Here is a 23,879-nt window from a genome sequence, read left to right as displayed (position 1 = left end):
AGAGGGATTTGCAACGTCATCACTGTGCAGGGATTCTTGGCGCCAAAACTAGACTTGCGCCCTCTAGTGCTTTTACTGCAGTGCCGGGAGTTTGGGAGTGCAGAGAGTCAGCATCAGCAGCTAAGTGCTAACGCAGAAGTTTATTTCACAGCCTCTATAATTAAATTGCAGACAGTATTATTTTATACTTTCTGTAATTAGGAAAGCCATGGATAGCCATGCAGTGACCGAAAGCAGTGCCTCCGCACAAGCAAGGGGGAGGGTGTGGAGTGCCAATGAAGTTTTGGCCTTATTGGAAATATGGAAAGAACAAAAATTGCAGTCCAAATTAAAAAAGAATTACAGAAATTTGGATAAATTTAAAGTTGTATCTGATGAAATGGCAAAGAGGAACCATGTCAGATCTGCCGAGGAATGCAGATCTAAATCAAAAAAATTGAGATTTGAGTACAGAAAGGTTGTGAAACACAATCAGAGAAGTGGAAGCAACCCTATTACATGTCCCTTTTATAGGGAACTAGAGGAAATCTTTCATGGGGATGTTAGCATCACCCCTAATAGGTTATCCCGAAGTCTTGATTTTGAAAGGGAGGGTGAAACCACAAATGTGACTCAAGACACCGCATCCACCTCCATGGCTAACACAGGCGAAGGAAGCACCCAAGAAACAACTACCAGACAAGACAGTGATGAAGGCAAGTTGCCCATCTGTAATGCCTGAAGATTTCTGCTATGTGCATGACAACATTATTTTGTTAAAAAGACAAAGGCTTTACTCTTTTTTTCCCCTTGCATTTTTCAGATTCTGATGACACTTGTCTCGATGACACAGTCATTACGATACCTGTCACAATTTTGGAAAGTGGACCTACGCAAATAGCAGGTAGTCATATATAAATTTCTGTCAATTTCTGGATCTCTGTTTTCTTCATAAATATTGTGAACCTGTATATGTGTTCAAAAGAAATAACGTTGGTGTTTAATGCTCCACTTTGAAGGTGCGACTGGAGAACAATTGGGTGACTTGGAAAGACGTGCAGATGATACAAGCGGTACAAGCAATGGTAGGTAGCATCTGCTTTTCTAAGAAAATTCCTTGTCTACAACCCTTTACATGATGCTACCATTAGAAATAAATTTCCTTCCTGTGGGCTTAATCTATTTTCACTAATTTTTAAATTTCAGTACCTAACGATCCAGAGGACGAACCACCCAATGTATTGCTGTCTCCTGGAACAAGACTGCGTTCAAACAGGAACAGGAATCGTCGCGCCAGAAGAGGAGAACATATTGCGCGCACTATAATGCAGAGTGCAAGTCGAGAGGCCCAACTTACCCGGAGAACACAGGAACGGTTCATGGAAATTGTACACGACAGCATGAAAGACTGTAGGAGGACAGAAATGGAACTTGTACATATTATGGAGGAAGATGTAAGGAGAAGTGCACAGGACAGACAGAGAATGTTGCAGTACATGGAGACCATGACTGAACTGTACCGGAGGAAAGTAGATCATGAATGTGCACTTCCAACGGGGCAACATGATACTGTTGCCCAAGGAACTATGCACACATCATTCAGGGCATCTCCGTGTGATATTCCTCCTTCAACACCAGGCCCAGCTGTCTTTACAGATTTCCAGGAGCAACCATCCACATCAGATTTTGGTGGGAAATGTCAAGGGAACAATTCCCCTGAACTCTTTGATGAACTTCCTCCTGCTTATGCTCCTGATGGTTGTCCTGTCACTCCTAGTAGTGAAATTAGAGATGGTGACAACACAGCAGAGAACATCAACAGGGATGTTCAGAATGTTGTTGCAGTCACTGATCCCCCAGAAAATGAAGGCTGCATTGGAACCGTGCAATGTGTGAGCAATGCAGGAACATCTTCCTTGCAAGGCGCAGTTGTACCTGTTCAAAACCAAGATAAACCATGCAGTTCTCGTACTGGGAGGATAATCAAGAAAAAAAAAATATTTTCCCCATAAGGGAAACATATAGGGAAAAGGTTCTGTTTTGAAACCTCAGATATGTTTCAGCATTCTATGTTTACCCTGTTACGTGCCCTTTGTGACCGATAAAGAGGGACTTAAACCATTTCTCCTTGAAGCACAGTAAAATTTCATTTTCATGTTAAGGAAAGGTTTTGTATGTCTCCATGTATATATGGATATGTTCTCACCTAATGTATATACAGTGTATATAAATGCGTGCTTTGTTGACATAATGGAAAACAAGCCACCAGACGGTTTTTTTCCAAAAGAAAAAGGATATTTAATCGTGTTTTGAAATGTTAAGTTATATTGTTGATAAAATACAGCTGTGTTCTCAGAAATTGGTCTACCGTCCTTAATATACCTAAACATTTCCACAACAATAGCAACATTATTCAGCAATGGTTTCTAGAACAGCCTTCCTTTAGGTTTTCAAGGTAGGAAACATGATGTATTACTATAAATGTAATATAAACAAGCCATTTTTACACCATTGTTTTCCTATATTGCCAAAAAAGGATATTTGAAACATCAATATAGCAATTGTATAACACTTCAAAATAGATTTCCAAAATTTGGGTAAACCATGAAGCTAATCTATAACAATCGGGTATTTATACCCCACAATAATATATACACCAGTAGCAGAACCTGATTGGGGAAAAAAAAGTTAAAAGAAAAAAGAATCTAAACAACCGTGATTCAACATTGCCGTCTGGTAAAGTTATTCACATGTTGTACATGACATGTTGTCAAACACATGTATATCAACATTTGTAGATTGATACAAAGGTAAACCAAGAAGAAAAGTTTTGATCAGATCAATGCTGTTGCCATAACTGAGGTGATGTTATGAAACATCAAATAATGTCAGTTTCTGGTGTTAACGACCCAAAATAATGTTAGTTACTGCAGATCTAACAGTTTGACCCTCTTTTTTGTGATTTGTAGAGTGTCCTCTGATGCTAGTCGCTAAAGCGGGGAGGACAATTTTCGCAGGTGGCTCTACATCGGGATCAAGCACTTCTCCCCTCGTCTCACAAATATTGTGCAGTATGGCACATGCTGTGACAACAGAGATGAAATTTTCCTCTTTCACAGTTAGTCTACCAGACAGACACCCCCACCTAGATTTCAATCGCGAAAAAGACCTCTCCACCACGCATCTTGCCTTGCAATGGGCGGTGTTATAAGCAAGTTTGTCAGGTGTTAATTCTCCACGATATGGTGTCATGAGCCATTTCCTGATTGGGTAGGCACCATCCCCTATAATCAGTGGAGGAATGGCTACATCGTGGACATGAAGGGTGGGATTTCCGGGCACAAAACAGCCTTCATCCATCACTTGACAGATAGCGGAATTGGTAAATATGTGGCTGTCATGTGATCTCCCACAATTCCCTACTTCAATGTCAATAAACCTCCCACTGTGATCTGTAGTTGCTTGCAGAACAATTGAAAATCCCTGCTTGCGGTTGATGTATTCCTCTCTGCGTCCCAGCGGTGGGCAAACAGAAATATGAGTGCCATCAATAGCTCCTATGCAGTGTGGGAATCCGAGTCTCTGAAATCCATCCATAATCTGAAAAAAGGCAAAGGTATAATAAATTTGGGATATCAAAAAAGTGGGTTAACATATTTCATATCTGATGATGCATTATTATTATTTGGTATATGAAACTGGGATCAAAGAGACAAAAGCATAAAAAGGACAATAGAAATTATTATGGTTTATATATATACCTAGAACACACTGAAGGGGAATCCAGATGTTACTTGTTCACATATCAACTCTTGCAAATATATCAAGATACATTTTTTCAAAATTGCAAACCACAACAGCACAGCTGGATAAGAGAGAGGGCAGCAGCAGAGATGCACCTCCGAAGTGCATGCTCCAAGCCCAGGACCACCCCCCAGCACAGCTGGATAAGAGAGAGGCCAGCAGCAGAGATGCACCTCCGAAGTGCATGCTCCAAGCCCAGGACCACCCCCCAGCACAGCTGGATAAGAGAGAGGCCAGCAGCAGAGATGCACCTTTTAAATCCATGCCCCAAGCCCAGGACCACCCCCCCAGCACAGCTGGATAACAGAGAAGCCAGCAGCAGAGATGCACCTTTTAAATCCATGCCCCAAGCCCAGGATCATTAACCCACCCCCATAATTGCAAAGGTAATTGAAAGCCTTTCTTTTTTTCCCAAACAAGGAAAAGGCAGGATGTAAACATATCTTAATGGTATTACATAAGCAAAACCTATCTATCTTTAGATATGCATTAATGCATTTGCACCCAGAAGTCTTAGGTTTAAAAGTAATATTGATACACACCGTGTGGTAGTTTCCAAGCTGGATAGTTTTCCTCAGCAGCAGCTTCTCCATGGCAAGGCACACCTCGATGGCGATTTCTGCAGCTGTGGATGCTCCAACCTCGAAACGGGAAGCCACCTTCCTATACATCAGAGGGCTTGAGAGCCACCAAATAGTCAGGGCCACTCTCTTCTCCACCGGGATAGGACTCCGGAATCTAGACTCCCCACGCTCCAGCTCTGGTCTCAAGATGCTGGCCAGATCAAAAAGGGTTTCTTTAGACATGCGGAAGTTAGAAACCCACATGTCGTTATCCCATCTCTGGAGGACTTCGTCACTCCACCAGTTGGTCCGCTCCTGGGGTTGCTGCCACCAACGTGGGATGCGAGGCCAGGTCGCCATCCATGCCAGACAACTGGATATATCAAGATTGCCGCTGGCAGCCATGACTGCAATCTTACTCAGAGCAGCCCTCCGGCGCGAAACGAGGACCAGTGATTGAGCAATGCGACTCATTCTTCTCCTTCTTCGCTCTTCTTCTTTCTCTACCATGCTCACAAGATCAAACCATGCTTTCTCCGACGCCATCTTTACACCCCACAAGGAAGTCACCGGACGACTTCCGGGTCAAAACAACCACCGAGTGGCGACGTCATTGGTACACCGCCCCCAAGATCTAATACGCATGCGCTATAGCAAACCGTTCTGAGAACGGTTTCAAGAAAAAGGAATCGCAGTGCGGTAAACTGCCGTTCTGATCACGTTCTCATCACGTTTTGATTGCTAATGCGGTAATATCCGTTCCAGGAACGGTCTCATCACGTGATGATATGGAACGTTCTCAGAACGCAGTGCGATAATCTCCAGGGAGTCCCATAACTCTCCAAACGTAGTTGAACTGCAGTGCCCAGAATTCCTCCCCAGGTGCATCCACACTGAGGAAATGGTCCAGTTTGAGACTGCTCAGTGCTGGGGAATCCTGGGAATTGTAGTCTATTGTGGCACCAGAGCTCTCTGACAGAGAAGGCCAAATGCCTCAGACACCAGAATTCCAGAGCTTTGGCAGTTAAAGGGGTCTCAAAGTGCGGGGGGGGGGGGAGAGAAAAGCCTGGGAGTGTGAATGAGCTTGGCTGTGGGGCTGCTCCGAGAGGAGGAGGAGGAGGAGGCGGAGGGAGGGAGCCAAGGGAAGTGCCAGGACCATCCGGAGCAGCCTCCTCTCTTCCACCGCAGCCCCCAGGCAACGCCTCCTCTGTGGACTATTCAGCCTCCTTTTGTCAAAAGAGCTCTGGTGCCACAAGAAACTACACTTCCCAGAATCCTATAGCACTGAGCCATGGATGTTTCAGGGGGGAGTCAAACTATTTCTGCAGCCTTTGCTACCACAAAGCCCTTCCTATTTACAAGCAAGACAAAAGCTCTTCCTTTACCAAGCCATTGAAAACCAACCCAAGCGGAGGGCTGATTGCTTCTTTCCCATTGGTCAGCTTCGGGAGAAATTTGCATATTACAAGTAAAGTTGTTTAGGGCCTCAAAAACGACCCTGTGATAAAGAATTACAAGAATACTGACGCGGTTTACATTTAAAAGATGAGGCAATTAAACTCCCAGACAACATGAACGATTTATGGCCTTTTTTTCTTTTCTCACTGTAACCTGGAAAGTAAGGCTTTCTGAGGGTATATATACCAAGTGGGCTCACTCAGTATATAATAGCTCTGAGTGACAGATGTTTTAAAGAGCTGCTCTCTAGGCTACGCCAGTGCGCCAGGTGGGGAGAGTGGCGCACAGCCGTGTGCAGAGAAGCAGACCCCGAACCGGGAACAAGGTGTGGGGGGCCCCCAAACCGGGCCGTGACCGTGAGGGGCCCCCCAAAAGCGTGATTGTCACAGGGGCCGCCGGGTTATGGCATCCCTATCTGGGACCACAATAAACTACAATTCCCAGGATTTCCTAGCACTGAGGGCAGCTAAAGCGGTCTCAAACTAGATTATTTCTGCAGTGTGTTTTGGACTGAGAAAAAAAAAACTGTAAGAGGCTGTATGTGTACTATAGAATTAATGCAGTTTGATACCACTTTAACTTCCATGGCTCAATGCTATGGAATTCTAGGGTTTGTAGTTATGTGAGCTGTTTATCCTCTCTCTCAGAGAGCTCTGGTGCCCCAAGAAACTACAAATCCCAGGATTCCATAGCATGGGACAATGGCAGTTAAGGCAGTGTCAAACTGCATTAACTCTGCATCGTGGCTGCAGCCTCTAGGGCTGTTCTTACAATGGAATGGATGGCTTTGGTCGGTGTGGACTTTCCATCTTTGGAAGTCTTTAAATGAAGGTTGGATGGGCATCTTTTGGGAGTGGCATAGTCCTATATTCCTGTATTTTAGGGGGGTTGCAGTGGATGGCCCTGGGGGGGTCTCTTTCAGCTCAAGAGGCGGCTGCGGCTGTTGGCTGAGAGGTAGATTGTCTCTGCAGCTGGAGGTTTGTATCTGGCATCCACTGCAAACTTGAGGAGGATGAATTGCATTTTTCTGCTTGCCTTTTCTGGACAACAGAAAAAGCACAATATCCCAAATCCACAAAACAGCATTACCTGTACTGAATCGACTAAAATGCACGGGATACCTGTTGCAAGCTTTCGAAGCTCTGCTGGCTTCCTCACCAGGCAAAGGTGTTTAAACAACCTTATCACACTAGCGAAGCCCCATTGGAAAACGGGGATTTAAAGTAGATTTACATTTTTTAAAAAAAACCACGAATGAGGAAAGTTTATCAGGAGACGTTCCTGCAGACGTGAAATAACAGTTAAAACGAGGGCAAAAGGGAGAGAAAGCTCCGAAACTAAAAAGCGGTCGTTTTCTCCATTTTGCCCTTGCTTTAACTTTGCGTTATTTCACGTTTGCAGGAACGTCGTCTGATAAACTTCCCACATTTGCAGGGTTTTTTTCCTGATTTAAATCTAGTTTAAATCCCACTAATGTGATAAGGTTCTCATAGAGGAGAAACCAAGCATCTTCAAGTCCCAGAAATAAAATTTAAATTCCATTAGCAACAGAAAACCGGTTGCTAATCTTTCTTGGTGAGCCCCATAAAGGTATCCCTGTTTTGTGGATTTGGGGTGCTGTGGTACTTTGCTATATGGCCAACGCGGCTACCCCTGGATATGTTTCTTGGAGGGGAAACTTACTCTTTGGTGCTACAACTCACAAAATATCCCCTGCCAGTGTTGCCAGTTCTGGGTGAGAGGAGCTTTTAAGTCTTTCCTCTCTTTCTCAGGGGGTCATTCTTCTGCTCTGTTGCTTCTTTCTCTTTGCAGCCTGGGACAAAGACCAAATAAAAGAGACCCAGCGTCTCCAAAATTGTCTGTCTCTGTCTCAGATGGTGCCTCCTGGCCTTGCGTTGCCATCCTCAAACAAGGAGAGGCTGTTCTGGATTGCCTTCCAGTTGCATCCAACTCGCTCTGCAATTGCTCTGTATTTGGCATGCAGAAGATTCTGGGTCCAGCAGCCGGGAAATGCATTGGGGAGGCAAAGGATGGGGGACCCCGAAAATGAGTTTCGGAGAGGTTATGGTCATGCATTTAGAGAGGAGGCAAAAGAGTGGGGAGCCACCACCTTATCTTAGGACCTTATTACACGACGGTTTTTGCAACTCCAATCTGAAATCACTCCTAGTCCAACCATGCGAATTCACATTAAAACGTGATGGATTATCACACGTGATTGCTTTCTATGGGGAGTCATTCCGAGGCAGATCCAAAGTCAATCCAAAGTGACTCCTGATGTAGGTGAATTCGGTAACAAGCGAATTCACAAAAATTGTTTCCAAGCTCACTTCAATTTCAATCCAAATTGGTCTGGTGTGGAATGCAACTGTGCTTTGGTCCTGGTACACCCCCCCAAACCTCCAAAGTCCCACATTTCCCACCATGCGGAGATGCAATTTTGCTCCATTTGCTTCCAGTACTCCTTCAAGAACAGAGGACACGTTTGGATGCGGCTGACAGATTTGGATGTTGCATGAAAGGATAGCATGAATGACAGGGAAGACACATTGGGATGTGGCTGTATGTATACTCGAGAGCACGCATGGCGGGAATTGCGGGCATTGCTAAATTGTTGAAATAGAGTAAATAGAGTAAGATATAGACTAAAATAGAAGGGAAGAGGAAACGTGAAGCTGTCATTCACGTGAAACTGGAACCAGGAAGTGGCCCCCTTCTTCACCCCGGAAGTGCAAAGGTTCATGATGCGTTCAGAGCCCCACTGAGCATGCGCAAGGGTGCTGATTCGAATTGGTGACTCTGCACAGTATGTACTGGTATGATCATTTATTTTGCACTTGCTCCACTTTGCCTCAGGAATAACCCCAATTTCGCTCTTCACATGCGATAATTAATCACGTGAATTGGCTTAGATTCGAATTGACTCTGTGTCTCCTTCTCTTTGGATTGGCTTTGGATTGGAGTTCCAATTTTCACATGTGATAACGTGCAAGTCACACTCTCTCAGCCTCAGTGGATTGCAATGGCGAACCCCCTTTGAGCAAATCCTGCCAAGAAAATCCCATGATAGGTTCACCTTAGGGTTGCCATAAGTTGGAAACAACTTGATGGCACAAGACAACAACAATCTTAGCTTTAAATTCTTCTTGGCAAGAATGAATGAACAGGGTGGCTGGGTGGGGAATCCCATTCAAAACCACCCAGAAATGATGCCACGGGGAAAATTTGGCCATCTGGGGAAAACCTGGGGACTTCCAAAACTGGGACGATCCCCTTCTCTTGTCCCAGGGATGTCACATGGTAAGAAAAAGGACCACAGGTTCCTAGCAGAGTTGGAAGAGGGGATCCTGTGTCCAGTTTTGGGCATCACAAGTGAAGAAGGATGTGGACACAGTGGAGTGTGTCCAGAGAACGGTGACCAAATTGGCGTTTTTAACCAATGCAAATACCACATTTACTCTGAAGCAAAAGCAAACATAGAGCCCTTCATAAGGCAAAATTTCTTCTACAGTACATGGATGAGGGAAAAAGTATCTTGCACATGCATCAAGATCTGGGACAGCAAGATGCAGCTTCCAAATTTCCGGCTAAGGATTTATCATTGACTGCTTCACTTCAGATTATCCGCTTGTGCCGTCTTGCATTTGAAAGAACAGAAAAGGCGGAAGGCCCAACAAAGATAGTAAAAGTAACAAAGGTTTGCATCCACACTGCCATAGCTCAGTGCTATGGGATTCTGGGATTTGTAGTTTATTGTGGCACCAGAGCTCTCTGACAAGGAAGACTAATGGTCTTGCAAAAACTACAAATCCCAGATGGCAGTTAATGGCAGTTAAAGTGGTGTCATACTGGATTATTCCTGCAGTGCGGATGCAGCCTACTTTTAACTGTATCTTGTTTTATTGTTGTAATCTGCTTGGATTCTGAGTGATTAAGCATAATAATAATAATAATAATAATAATAATACTGAGGAATGGTTGAGGGAGCTGAGTCTGCTTAGCCTGGAGGAAAGAAGACTGAAAGGGTTCATATTATCTGTCTTTTAAATATTTGAAGAGTGGTAAAATGGAAGTTGGAGCAATTTGGAGGAACATTTTTTATAGTTCAGCAGTTGGATAGATAACCCTGGAGCATGGTGGACTTTCCATCTTTGGAGGACTTTAAACAGGGCTTGGAAGGGCATCTTTCAGGAGTGCTTTAGCTATGCGTTTATTCATGGCAGGGGGCTGGACTATATGGCCCTTGGGGTCTCTTCCAACTCTGAGAGTCTATGATTCGATGATGATGCTGATGATTACTGTACTATCATTTTATTCATTTATATCCCACCTTTCTCCCAATAATGGGACTCAGGGCAGCAAGCAACATTTTAAAACAATACATATGCATGGCATGGGGCTGCCCTAGATATCCTTTGGGGTCCCCTCCAATGCTATGATTCTATGAAAACAGAAAGAAGGCACCCGTGGCAATGTCACAAAGGACTGAGGCTGCATCCACACTGCAGAAATAATCTGGTTTGACACCGCTTTAATAGCCATGGTTCAATGTAATTTTGGCTGGAAGCCGGAGGAGCTTCGGTCGCTTGCAACGTGTATTTTGTGTGTTTTGGTTGGCTCCATAAAGTTATCCCCGTTTTGTCAGTTTGGATGCTGCATCTTGACAAACGGCAAGTTTGGGACTAACATTGTCACAATCCCCCCCTCCCCCCCGGTATGATTTTTAACATCTTTGTGCGACAAAGAGCTTCAAAAGCTTGCAACATCGATTGTGCACATTTTGGTTAGCCAAGAAAGGTATTAATATTTTGTGCATTTTGGATGCATTATTGTGCGTTGCTACATGACCAACACAGCTACCCTGGATGTGATGGTTTTACGGTGGCCATGGACGATGGCGTCTCACCTCTGTGTGCGAATGTGGGGAAATCTTTTTCCCCTTGGCTTTTCATTGTGCCCAACTTGGGAGCATGAGAGATGGGTCCCTTGACAAGACCCCCATCATCTGGTCAAGATCCAGGGTGGCTTTGCTTTCACACACAACCACAACCACAACCACAACCACAATCTGCTCTGACTGATGTTGGATCTGCAATGGCCAGCTATGCCACAGATGTCCAGAAGGAGGTACTATTGCAATGCTGGAAACAGAGAGAGAAAAGGATGGGGTCTCACTCTCTCTCACACACACACATAGACAGACACAGATATATAACAACCAAGCCTTCACATCCTGAGCTCGCACAATCTATACCCAGCTAGGCAATCCCAAAACAAGGCGATGGGAGGCTGAGCTGCTGCTTTTGCCATTGCCAGAGTCTCTCTGCCAGCCTTTGAGGCCACAGATCTCCGAAAGGAGGAGAGGAAAGACAAGGAGAAAGGGAGGAATAGCCCAGCCCAAGCTCTTCCCTTGCACCTTGCAAGGTTGCCAGGCGGGGCCCAAGACAAAACCACCAAAAGAAGAAGCATCCTTCAGGCCGGGGCCAGAAAGATGGAGTGAGTATCGATTGCTTTGGTTTGCATGCCATCTCGGCGCTGGTGCATCGTTGGCGGTCATAGATCTTTCCAGGTCCTTCGGGCTTTGGCAATATCTTGGTATTGTTTGATTGGCTGGCTATATCCTTGTACATTGGTGGTGATGGGCAAGGGAAAATCTGGGGCTGGTCTTTCAATAGATGTTCTCTCTCTGTACCTTGGGCATCATCATGCGCTGAGCATGAGATCCCAAAAGGTTAAAAAGGACTGGCCAATTTGTCACCTTTTGGTGCATGGGTGCGCTCAGTCGCCCAAGCACTATGTCTCCAATGTCTTCTCTTTTGGACCTGTTGTTGAAAGCTGTGTGTGTATGTGTGTGTTGTGTGAATCGGTGTGACAGCCTCCACCCATAACCCCCTCCCTTTGCAGTGACTCAGACAGTGTTGGCGCTCAATGTGGGTCTTTCCACATCTCTCCTCTCTTTCCTCCAGTCTTGTTTTGCACAGCCGGTGTGCACTGGACAGCAATTGCGATCCAGGGCGGGGTGTGTGAGGCCTGCGGTATTGCAGAGTGTGGGATCTTCTGTCTTTTCTCCCTCCTCCTGCTTGTTGACAACCGCAATTTCATTTTTAAGCTCATTGCCAAGGGTTTTCTTAGAGGAGAACATCCTGGAGAAAGCATCCTAAAGGCAAAGGGGGTTTGGAGTGGGATCCATGACTGGGTTTGGGAATTGGGGCCTTTTCGGATGAGGACAGCACCGGATGTGATCCATCATGTGATGTCTTCCCTCACCAAAGGTCTTCATCCTTCATTGATGGTTCACAGAGAGAGAAGGTCCTTCTCCTCCCCGTTGCTTGGCCTCCTAGGATGTCTCCTAGCGAGGGTTGTCAGATCTCCAGTTTTGGTCAGGAGACAAGCGTGCAAATGCTCTCACCTCCTTTCTCCTTGCTAGGGAAGCCAGATTTGAGGGCCTGGTCCTGAGTCTCCAGTTTTGGTGGGTCGTCTCCAGGTAGGAGACAAGGGTGCAAATTCTCTCCACTCGGGGCAAAAGGAAAGGACTGGGTGCTCAGTGACAGAGCAGCTGGTTTGCAAAGATGCATTGCTTGGTTGCTGCATTTTGCAAAGACTCTGCACAGAGGTCTGTGCATTTTTCTCAGTCAGCTTCCTTGTCTCCTCCTCCCAGTCCTTGTGGTGCCAGGGATCACCCTCCATTCTGCTCAGCCTCCACCATCCAGAAAATAGGCTTGATTGCTGGTGTAGCTGGACTCCTTAAAGTCATTTCCAATGTGTGTGTATGTGTGTGTGTGTGTGTGTGTGTGTGTGTGTTGCCTTCAAGTTTTTACAACTTATGGTGACCCAAAAGCAAACCTCTCATGGGGTTTTCTTGGCAGGATTAGTTCAGAGGAGGTTTGCCCTGGCCTTTCACAGAGGCTGAGAGAGTGTGACTTGCCCAAGGCTACCCAGTGGATTTCATGGTTGAGATGGGAACCGAAGCCAGGTCTCTAGATGTAGTCCAATGCTCAAACCATTACACCATGCTGACTCTCCATTTGCAACGTAGGGTCATGCGTTTTTCTTGGCAAGATTTGTTTGGAGGGAGTTTACCTTTGCCTTCCTCTGAGGCCGAGAGAGTGTGGCTCACCCAAGTGGCTCTCCATGGCCAAGCAGGGATTCGAACCCTGGTCTCTGGTTGCAGTCCAATGCTCACGATACTATGCTGGCCACTTAAACTAGATTGAAATGCTCACAATCCCTGAACAGGTGAGAAGGACTAACCCCATCATTTCACCTCTATTTGGAAACGACCCCTTTAGGTGAGATTTCTGCCTTAAGGACAAAACAGGAAAACCGGTGCAGTAGTTTGCTTTTGCCTGGGCTAACTAGGAAGGGCGTGTTTGTGTTTGTTGGAATTATGAGGAATTGTGGTGAATACATAACAAATAATGCTTAATTCCTGGGAGGCTATCTCTTGCTCAGGTTTTGGCCTAGGAAATGTATGGCCTAAGATGATTCTGGGTTACCATCCAAGACCATATCCTCCTATATGAGCCAGCCTGAGTCTTAAGATCCTTGGGTGATGGCTTATTCTCAAACCCAGCTCCACTATAGTCACCTTTAGTGAGGACATGGAAGATGGGGCCTTCTTGGTGGCTGCTCCCAGTCTGTGGAACTCCCTGCCACAAGATATCCAGTTATCTCCTTCCCAGATCGTTTCCTGACTTTCCTATTTATTCTTATTTATGCCTTTGCTTGGTTTTTAAATCCTAAGGTAGAATGGCGCTGCTAGCAGTGCAGTGCATTTTTTAATCCTATTTGTTTTTTCACCTCTGCCTTTAAACTGTTTCTAACTACCTGTTTTTAAAGTCCAGTCGGCCCTCCACAATTGCGGCTTTGACATTTTAATGCTGTAAACGTTTGTACACTTGGCATGCATTTTATCTGTTGTGATCCCGCCTCGATCCGTAGGGAGAGGCGGGAAATAGAAATAAATTATTATTATTATTATTATTATTATTATTGACTTTGATTATTTGTGGTTTTGATTAATGTGTTCGCTCTAGGAATCTCTAGGTCCACCAGCACAACTCTGCCAGAAGTTGACCATAGAGTTGTGCTGGAGGACCTAGATGTTTCTAGAGGAAACAATTCTCTAGGCATATATAGGTCCTCCAGCATGATTCTATGATCAAGCTCTGGCAGATGTTGACCATAGAGTTGCACTGGAGGACCTGGAGACTCCTGGAGAAGTGTTCTCTCAGGTAAAAAGGATATTGGTTTTTTATTTGCAATTTTTCCAAATTCACGGGGATCCTGTGCTCCTAATACCAGCGAATGTGGAGGGGCCACTGTATAATAACACCCCAAATCCACAAAACAGGGATAACCAAAATGCACAAAATCCATTTATTATTATTTATTCATGATATTAATTTGCATGCCGCTTTTCTCCCAACATTGGGACCCAAAGTGGCTTACGCTCTAAACACTTACCATTACAAACTTTAGAAAATACAATTAAAAATGGACAAAAACGACAAAATAGAATTAAATACACGATAACAGCGTGTGCGTTTTGGATGGCCGATTAAAGGGTATCCTTATTTTGTGGATTTTGGATGTTATTACACTTTGCTATGTGGCCAAAACTGGTACCCCTGAATATGTCACCTGTTTTTAAATCTATGTCCAGTTTTGGAAGCCACTATGGCATAGCGGTTTGAGCATTGGTCTATGACTCTGGAGACCAGGGTTTGATGCAAACCCCCTCTGGACAAATCTTGCCAAGAAAACCCCATGATAGGGTCACTAGACGTCATAAGTGAATTGAAGTCACAGTGACCCCAACCAAGCCATCAATTGAATAGATATAATAAATCAACCCCTAACACTGCAGCCTGTCTCTGGAGTTTATCACACGGGAGGCTAAGTGCCCAAATCCCATGCAGAAACGGGATTTAAATCCCAGAAAAATCCCGCAAAAGCAGGATCGTTTTCAGACAACATCAGGGACACTGAGCATTAATCTGACATTAACTCGCACAGAAAGTGGACAAAATCGGCCAATTTTTACTTTTGGGAAAATCCTGAAAGTAAAAAGCAGCCAATTTTGTCCACTTTCTATGCAGGTTAATGTCTGATTGATACTCATTGTTGTCTGAAGATGATCCTGCCTTTGCGGGATTTGTCCACTTTCTGTGAAGGATGCTCCTTGACGCCGTCTGAAAAGTGGAATCTTCCTGATTTAAATCCATTTCTGCATGGGATAAACCCCCCTGAAGAGTAGCACACTTCCCAGGGCAGGATTTCAGCCCCGTTTTGCCTCTAGTTGCCACTCAACAGGTTCAGCCGTCTGGCGCTTTGGTGCCCTTTCACTTGTAGTTGGAGTGTTTCTGAATATTCTAGTTGTGAGGTAACTGGAGTTTGGAGATTAAAGATCTTCAGTTTTGAAGATCTGCCTTGCATTTAAATTCCTCTTGGAATTGTTCTAGGAAAAGGCAGCTTTGTGGAGCTAATAATAGATTTGTATTGGTCAGGACTGGAATGTTGTTGATTCGTAAAAGTGCAATAGGAATGGTAGGTTACATGCGCTCAGATCAGATGCCTAAAAGCTCCTGGTTAGGGAGTTTAAAAACATGACTACCAACTGAGACCCACTTTGTGTAACTTTACAAATCCTTTGCAGTGTTGCAGAGGTGCAATGACACTCTATTGCAGTGGTTCTCAACCTTCCTAATGCTGCAACCCTTTAACCCCAACATGGGGGTCCTCATGTTGTAGTGACCCCCAACCATACAATTATTTTCATTCCTACATGCAAATACCGGTATGTGTTTTCTGATGGTCTTAGGCGACCCCCGTGAAAGGGTCGTTTGACCCACAAAGGGGTCCCGACCCACAGGTTGGGAAACAATGCTCTATTATGAATTAAGAATGGGCATATCAAGGCGCCAGCAAGGTTGGTTCAATACGCTTTGGGTTCTTTGGATGAGCATTGGATGCTTCTGATGCACATTGAGCATTTCTGATAGAATCATAACTGCTTTCTCCCATGCAGGAATATACAACCCAACCCTGATTTCCATCCATCTTCTATTTCAAAACTGCCAAAGAAGGAGAGTCCATCATCCTCCGGGGAAGCAGCATCTTCCACTGTTGAACAGCTCTTACTGTCAGGAAGTTCTTCCTAATGCTTAGTGGAATCTCTTTTCCTCTAGCTTGAACCCATGGCTTTGTGTCCTAAGGTGTATCCGCATTGCAGAATTAAAGTTGAAAAGAATGAAAGTATCTGTAGTTTGGTGAGGCACCAAACCTCTCTGGCAGAAGGCAAAGGGGGAAAGTGGGAGGAAGAGAAAGAAACAGGGACATTTTAAAAGCAGGGGGGGAAGTGGGACAGCAGAGGATTGATCTGCACTGTTCCTGCAAAATGGCTGAAGGGCGAGGTATAAATATTGGAAATAAATAAATAAAATTGGGATTGTTGGAGGGTATGCTATACATGCCTTAGATTTAGGGATGAGTGTTTGGTTAAGGACAAAAAAAACAGCACTAACAGGTCCTGGCTTTTGACTTCTGCAGTAGTCTCTATCACAGTGGTTCCCAACCTTCCTAATGCCGTGACCCTTTAATACAGTTCCTCATGTTGCAGTGACCCAAAACCATGAAATTATCTTCGTTCCTACTTCATAATTGAAATTAAATAGGTGTTTTCCGACCCCAAAGGGGTCCTGACCCACAGGTTGGGAACCACTGCTCTATCAGGTTAGATCATACTAAAGATGATAATGATGATGATGATTTAAGGAGGAAGGATGGAGGAAGAAGTAAAAAAAATCAGAATGCGTTGGATGCTTTCTCTATCTCTAGGGATAAAAACCAGCTCTCTTGGACTGCACCTCCCATTATCCCCACTATAGGCCACGCTGCTGGTAGTTGTAGTCCCACAACCTCCACAAGGCCTTCCTTAGGCTTAGATGGAGCTGTTAGGGAAAATAATAACAGCAACTGTTTAAGCAAAGGAGGAGGCCACCTGAATCTTTTCAGTATTGCAAAACAGCTTTTGAAGGTTTTATTTTAAGACTTTCTAACCTGCTTCTTTTCTGTGTAAATGTCGTTGTTGTTGTTATTCAGTGATGGCTGAATGTCACGCCTAATTGCTGGCCTCATTACCATGATGGGTAAATAATGCAGGTAGAGAATCCTGGAATTGGTCGCTGTTGTCATTTGAAGTCATTTCCCGACTTTGGGCGACCCTAAGGCGAACCCATTATGGGGTTTTCTTGGCAAGATTTGCTCAGAGGAGGTTTGCCATTGTCTTCTCCTGAGGCTGAGAGAGTGTGACTTGCCCAAGATCACTCAGTGGGTTTCTCAGCTGAGCTGGGAATTGAACCGTGGTCTTCAGAGTCATAGTCCAACACTCAAAACCACTATGCAATGCTAGCTCATAGTGCCAACTTTACCTATTGAATTTCTGCCTCCTCACACCTGCTTAAAGGCACCAGAGCCCTGCCATGGAATCACCAAGTCGCCAAAGTGGAGAACCGTGCCCTTCCATGTTGGCCCAGGCAAAAGCAAACTGCTGCACCCTTTCCAAACTTGTCTGTTCTTCCCTGTTAATAACTTTGGGCATCCTGACCCCACTTTGAGGTTGCTTGGCCACATGCGTCCTGCTTTTCATCTATGAAATATTGGAGAGTGTGAGAGAATAGTACTCAGCTTGCTCCTTTTGCCTCGGCTACTTTGGGAAGAAAAGGAGCAACCCCAAAGCCAACAGGCTGCGGATGTGCTTCTTAAGGAGATGGCAACACACCTCAGAGTTGTTGCTCTCATTCCACATGAAACCAGACCCTTAGCACTTATTCCTGTGGCTGAGAATGCCGAGGTTTGATTCCTGCATGGATCACCTTTTGAATTTCACTCCCCACAACTGCAATCTCAACAAGGAGAAATGTAAGATACTACACTTAGGGAGAAAAAAACGAAATGCACAGATATAGGATGGGGGACACCTGACTTGACCAGATTACATGTGAAAGAGATCTTGGAGTCCAAGTAGATCACAAGTTGAACATGAGTCAATAGTGCGCTGCAGCAGCTAACAAGGCCAATGCGATTCTAGGCTGCATCAATCGAAGTGTTGGATCTAGATTGAGGCAAGTTTTTCTTTTAAAGACATAGATGTGATGAATGAATAACCTGTACTTGGGACAAGAGGCTGCCATCTACAGAATGATTTCCAATTAACAAAGAGACTGGACAAGCCTGCATTTTATCGCTCAGTTTAATTTATACGCAGAGCATATCATATAGAAAACTGGATCTGACTTTGAGAAAGAACATATTAACATTGGAAGAAGGAAAATCAACAATTTAACATATGTTGGTGGTACTATGCAACTAGCAGAACATGATAAAGATTTGGGATATGTATTGGGGAAAGTCAAGGAAGACACTGAGCCACATTAAACTACAATTCCCAGGATTCCCTAGCACTGAGCCAGGGCAGTTAAAGTGGTCTCAAACTGGATTATTTTTGCAGGGTGTTTTGGACCAAAGAAAGTGCCTGAATCCTGTTGGTAACTCTAACAAGAAAAAGTTATTGAGTGAATGGGAGTCAAGAAGGAGACACAATAAAATAATTTAAACTATGCAGATGACAGCATACCTCTAGCAGAACTTAGCAGAGGCTCAGAAGTTAAGCAAGAAAATAAAGAAAGAAAATACAACACTGAATATTAAGAAGAGAAAAATAATGGCCACAGGCCATTTCAGTGATTTGAAAGTGGTTTATTGAACCATTGAAATGGTTAAAGATATCCTATAGCTAGGCTGAGTTGGAAATCAACATAGAGTCAAGAAATCAGAAGAAGGCTAAGACTTGGAAAGGGCACCTATGAAGGAGGTAGAAAAGATGACCAAGTGTAAAGATATACATGGAATACCAAAGTCAGATGGGTCCATACCATCACATTTCCAATTTCTGTGTGAAAGCTGGACAGCGAAGAAAGCAGTTAGGAAGAAATTCAGCTCCTCTGAGATGTGGTGCTGGAGGAGAGTTCTGCGGATACCATGGACTGCTAAAAAGAAGAATAAATGGAGCAAATCAAGCCTAAATTCTCCTTAGAAGCCAAGATGACTAACCAACGCTATCATAGTTTGGGCATATCATCGGGAGACACTACAAATGAGAAAAGAGAATAATGCTTGCAAGAGGAAAAGAAGGAGACTGCATTAAAGGGAAAGAAACTTCATAAAGGAAACCATAGCCATGCATTTGCAAGACCTGAGCTGGGCTGTGGATTTGCAAGACCTGAGCATGGCTGTGGACTGTGTCTTAGAGGTCTTGCATTCTTAGCGGCCCCATACACTGATGTCAAGGAACAATCAGGTGCAAAGGGTTTGATTCTGGGAGTGTGGTTGGTCTGCCCCCAATCTGTGCAGAGCAAGGTGAGACTAAATGACCTTCCATCCCCTTGTAGCATCTGGAAGAAAAGAGGAGGCCTGCAATGCCAACCAGCCAGCTGGCTGAGTCTGCGCGGCCAAATTGATGAAGCTGCAAGTTTGCAAAAGCAAGGGCAGCTCAGGTTATGCTTCTGGGGCCAAACTTAAGTGGCGCATATGGTGTGTGTGTGTGTGTGTGGAAGAGACTGCAATCCCCTCCATCTCCAGTCGTAGCAATAAGGACTCATCCTTTCTTTGATACACACACACCCTTTTATTTTGTATTAATTCCCCACAGTTCCTTTCATCCCATGTTGGTAGCTCAGAGCAGCACCTCTTTTGTCCTGCCCAGTGCAAGGCAGACCAGTCCAGAGGGACCAGTTTTAAGTTGTGAGTCCTGATGGATATGTCTCCTTTTGCAGGTGTTTAGCCAGATGGGAGTGGTTTCAGTGTTGAACTACAACTCTGAAGACCAGGGTTCGATTCCCTGCTTGGCCATGGAAACCCATTGGGGAAAGCCATGGCAAAACTTCTCTAAACAAATCTTGCCCAGAAAATCCCATGATTTTGCCTTTGGGTCACCATAAGTCGGAAACGACTCGAAGGCACACGACGACAAAGCCCATAATGAATATTCAGCAGTTATGGATGAGTAAATCTCGGCAACAATGACGTCTTCCCAATTGCTACTGAATCACAACTGTGACACTATTGCCATGATCGTGATTCTCCCGTAAATGACTTGAAGGCACGCAACAACATAACAACCCCCCCCCCCCGAAGGCACTGGATCCCATGCCATCTGATCTTGCAAAGTAAGCAGGGTCAAATTCTAAACTGGAAAGCTCCACTAGGACCTCCCTGAGTTACCAATCCCGGGACGGAGCCAATGTAGCATGAAATTGTGTAGTGTGCAAAAGGCCCAGGTTTCACGTTTGGGCCCAGAAACCTCAGGGCCTGGGATGATCCCGAAAAGGCAACCCTGGTGACAAAAAAGATTGTGTGTGTATGTGTGTGGGGGGGAGTTGTTAAAATAAAAACCACACATCTCTGCCTTTTTCTGCATTTTGTCTTCTGCCTTCTAACCCGTGCATTTCTGGTGCTTTGGTTTGCCAGATTTGCACCATGGCAGTGCAAGAGTTAAGAAAAAGAAAAGCTGGAAGGGAAGGAGGGTCTACTTTTCGTGCACAGTGTCTTCTTCAGATGGCAGAAGGATGCATTAGAGGAGGAAGGCAGTGGCTGAGATACGGGAGAGGTTGGCTGGCGAAGGCAAGGCGAGAAAATGGATGCCATGAATATTTGATGACAGTGGCTCTTGGGAGGGGCAGGGAAGAAGGAGGAGGAGGCCTTTTCCAGTTAAAACGCCTTGAGACATTTTTGGTGTCTTCCCTCCTCAAGGCAGAGGAATCTCCACTTTGCATCCTTTCCCCATACCAGCAATAACAACACTGTTGAGGATTTGCATGCATTGCATTGCATTGTGTTGCACTGCTTGCACTCTCCTTCCCTTGCACCCTCCTTTGCTACCTGCTCCATCTGTCCCAGTTCTGCCGCATGCAAGAATTTCTCAAGCGCAACTTTCCCTGCAACTGTTTCCTTCTGTTAGGGAAAAAAATTCTGATTAATCCTCTTGTGTCCCATTTTCCCAGCTCCTTTAAAGTGTCCTGGTTTCCCTCTTTCCCTTCCTCCTCGGTTCTTAGTTTACTTCCATTGCTGCAAACTTCAATCTGCATCTGTACTGCAGAATTAATCCAGTTTGGCACTGTTTTAACTGCCCTGGCTCCGTGCTAGGAAATCCTGGCGTTTGTTGTTTTGTGAGCTCTGATGCTACAACTGCAAATTCTAAGATTCCCTAGGAGTTATTTTACATTGTTTTGCAATGTAGATGTATCCTGAATTCAAAGTGCAAAACTCCAGTCTTTAGTTTTTTGGGGTTACTTCCAGGTGGGACATACGTGGGCAAATTCTTCAATTTTGGAAGGCTCAGCTCCAGGGAAGAACTCTGGCGCCAGAACAAACTACACATCCCAGGATTTTACAGGAAGGAGCTGTTTTGTCCCAAGAGCAATACTATGGACTTTGGGTGTAGTAAGGCCTCTGGCTCTCAGGAACATAGCCAGAACAAAAGACTTGTCCACAAATTTCTTAAGTTTCCAAAAGCTTTACTGGTTAAACACAAAAAACACAAAACTGATTTCTTCTTTCTCAATAGTCCTTCCAGGGACGTAGCCAAGAGGGGGGGTCTTGGGGTCCAGACCCCCCCACTTCCATTAGAAAAATGAATGGTGTGTGCTGCTGCACCACTGCACTCAAGCCCCTTTATAATGGTGGCACTTAGTCTGGACCCCCCCTTCCTAAAATCCTAGCTACGTCCCTGGTCCTTCCTAAATACCTTGCTCTCTTCTTGATGTATTCTATCTTTCTTTGAGGACTATCTTTCTTCCTTTGTGGACTTATCTTTTTGTCAAAGGAAAATACTCTCTCCAGGTCTGACTTGGCTGAAATCTTACTACACACTGAAAATAACTAGAGGGAGTCAGTATGAGACCCTGGGATTTCCCACAATCCTTGCGTTTCTTAAAGCTGTAGCTCTTTATTTCCCCTCCTAAACTAATACATAGAAAACCTATTATAATCTTAACTAAATATATGTCTCAAGAGCTTCAAAGATGCTCTGGAGGCATGACAGGAGCCATGACGGTTAAAGGGGTGTCAAGACTGCATTAATTCTGCAGTGTGGCTGCAGCCTAAGGGACAAAACACACTGCAGAAATAATCCAGTTTGAAACCTCTTTAACTGCCCTGGCTCAGTGCTAGGGAATCCTGGGAATTGTAGTGTATTGTGGCACTACAGCTCTCTGACAGAGAAGGCAAAATGTCTAACAAAACTACAAATCCCATAATTCCGTAGCATTGAGTCAGGGCAGTTAAAGCAGCCACAAACTGAATTATTTCTGCAGTGTGCTTTGAGTCTCAGTCATTATAGTGCCAGGGCTTACCTCTGCACTGCATCCAAGTAGGTTAGATAATGGATCTTTATCCTATCTCCCTAAATCTGTATTAATTCTTCATTTCATCTCAATTTAGGAACATCCCCCTTAGCTAGGATTTCTCCTTTAATTTAAGACAGGAAAGTGTGTTTTCTATGCATGTCTGTGCATGACAAGCTGTGTACAAGTGTGGTTGGTACTGAATGCATGCTGCTGGGATTTGTAGATTTGCGAGACACCAGTCCTGTTGGGCAGAGAAGGCAAAACACCTTGCAAAACTACAAATCCCAAGATTCTGGAGGCTGGTGCTACAGCACTTATTGTGGCGTCAAACTGCGTTATTTCTACAGTGCGAATGCACCCTCAGTGTGCTTCCCTTTTTGCTCATGCGCCTGTTACACAGCTAGAAAACAAACAGATAAATACTAGCATGTTTTTAAATTATTATTTGTATTTTGAGTTGTTTGATTGATGCGCAGTTTTCAATTCTGTTTTTAAAGCTGCATTGTATTAAAATATCCAGTTCAGGAGAAAGGTGGCATAGGGATATAATAATAATAATAATAATAATAATAATAATAATAATTATTATTATTATTATTATTATTATTATTATTATTTCACTGTTGAATAGGCAGCCTTCTCTGAGAGGTTTGCAAAATGGAGGCTGACATCCTATATAAGATTTAAAAATCATTTATTATTATTATTATTATATTAATATTGCCATATAGAAATCTTACATGTATTGTATCATATAGAAGAGTGATGGTGAACCCTTTACAGACCTGCAACCCAAAACCCACTTATTTATTGCAAAGTGCCATGTCCCTCTGGCTTTCTAGTAACAAACTCTGGCAAACTCTGTGCTGGGGTGACGGCACATGTGCCCACAGAGAGGGCTCTGAGTGCCACCTCTGGCACGCGTGCCATAGGTTCACCGTAGAATCATAGAATCGTAGAGTTGGAAGAGACCACAAGGGCCATCCAGTCCAACCCCTTTCTGCCATGCAGGAAATCCAAATCAAAGCAGATGACCATCCAGCCTCTGCTTAAAGACCTCCAAAGAAGGAGACTCCACTACACTCCGAGGAAGGAGTGTGTTCCACTGTCAAACAGCCCTTACTCTCAGGAATTTCCTCCTAATGATGAGGTGGAATCTCTTTTCCTGCAGCTGGAATCCATTGTTCCTGGTCCTGTTCTCTGGAGCAGCAGAAAACAAGCTTGTTCCCTCCTCGATGTGACATCCCTTCAAATATTTAAGCTGGGCTATCATATCACCTCTTAATTTTCTTTTCTCCAGGCTAAACATCCCCAGCTCCCTAAGTCCTTCTTCATAGGGCTTCATGGTTTCCAGACCCTTCACCATTTTAGTCTCCCTCCTTTGGACACAAGGCTCCAGTTTCTCAATGTCCTTTTTGAATTGTGGTGCCCAGAACCAGACACAGTGTTCCAGGTGAGGCCTGACCAAAGCAGAATAGAGTGGCACTATTACTTCTCTTGATCTAGACACTATACTTTTATTGATGCAGCCTAAAATTGCATTGGCCTTTTTAGCTGCTGCATCGCACTGTTCACTCATGTTCAACTTGTGCTCTACTTGGACTCCAAGATCCCTTTCACACGTAGTCTCATTCAGCCAGGTGTCCACCGTCCTATATCTGTACATTTT

At 44.5% G+C, this 23,879-nt stretch overlaps 1 protein-coding gene and 1 long non-coding RNA gene across 6 annotated transcripts in view; both read left to right on the top strand.

Moving 5' to 3' along the window:
• The first annotated feature begins 659 nt into the window (after positions 1 to 659).
• Positions 660 to 1,900, top strand: LOC149284547 (uncharacterized). The gene is made up of 3 exons (XR_016277831.1): positions 660 to 883; positions 999 to 1,064; positions 1,186 to 1,900. It is a non-coding gene; the product is annotated as an uncharacterized LOC149284547 (long non-coding RNA).
• A 9,096-nt stretch (positions 1,901 to 10,996) lies between these two features.
• The window catches only part of PALM (paralemmin), a 55,332-nt gene continuing 42,449 nt past the window's right edge, over positions 10,997 to 23,879 (top strand). For all 5 annotated transcript variants that reach the window (XM_089496620.1, XM_089496619.1, XM_089496617.1 and 2 more), the window contains exon 1: positions 10,997 to 11,300. In XM_089496620.1, the coding sequence (XP_089352746.1) occupies positions 11,296 to 11,300 (5 nt within the window). In that variant the 5' untranslated portion in view covers positions 10,997 to 11,295. The remainder of the gene's footprint in view (positions 11,301 to 23,879) is intronic.

This window comes from Sceloporus occidentalis, unplaced genomic scaffold, assembly GCF_023333645.1.
Source record: "Sceloporus occidentalis isolate IW3139 unplaced genomic scaffold, rSceOcc1.0.p SCAF_91, whole genome shotgun sequence".
NCBI lineage: Eukaryota > Metazoa > Chordata > Lepidosauria > Squamata > Phrynosomatidae > Sceloporus > Sceloporus occidentalis.
The sequence above is the reverse complement of the archived record's forward strand: the minus strand, read 5'-3'. Positions and strand labels throughout refer to the sequence as shown.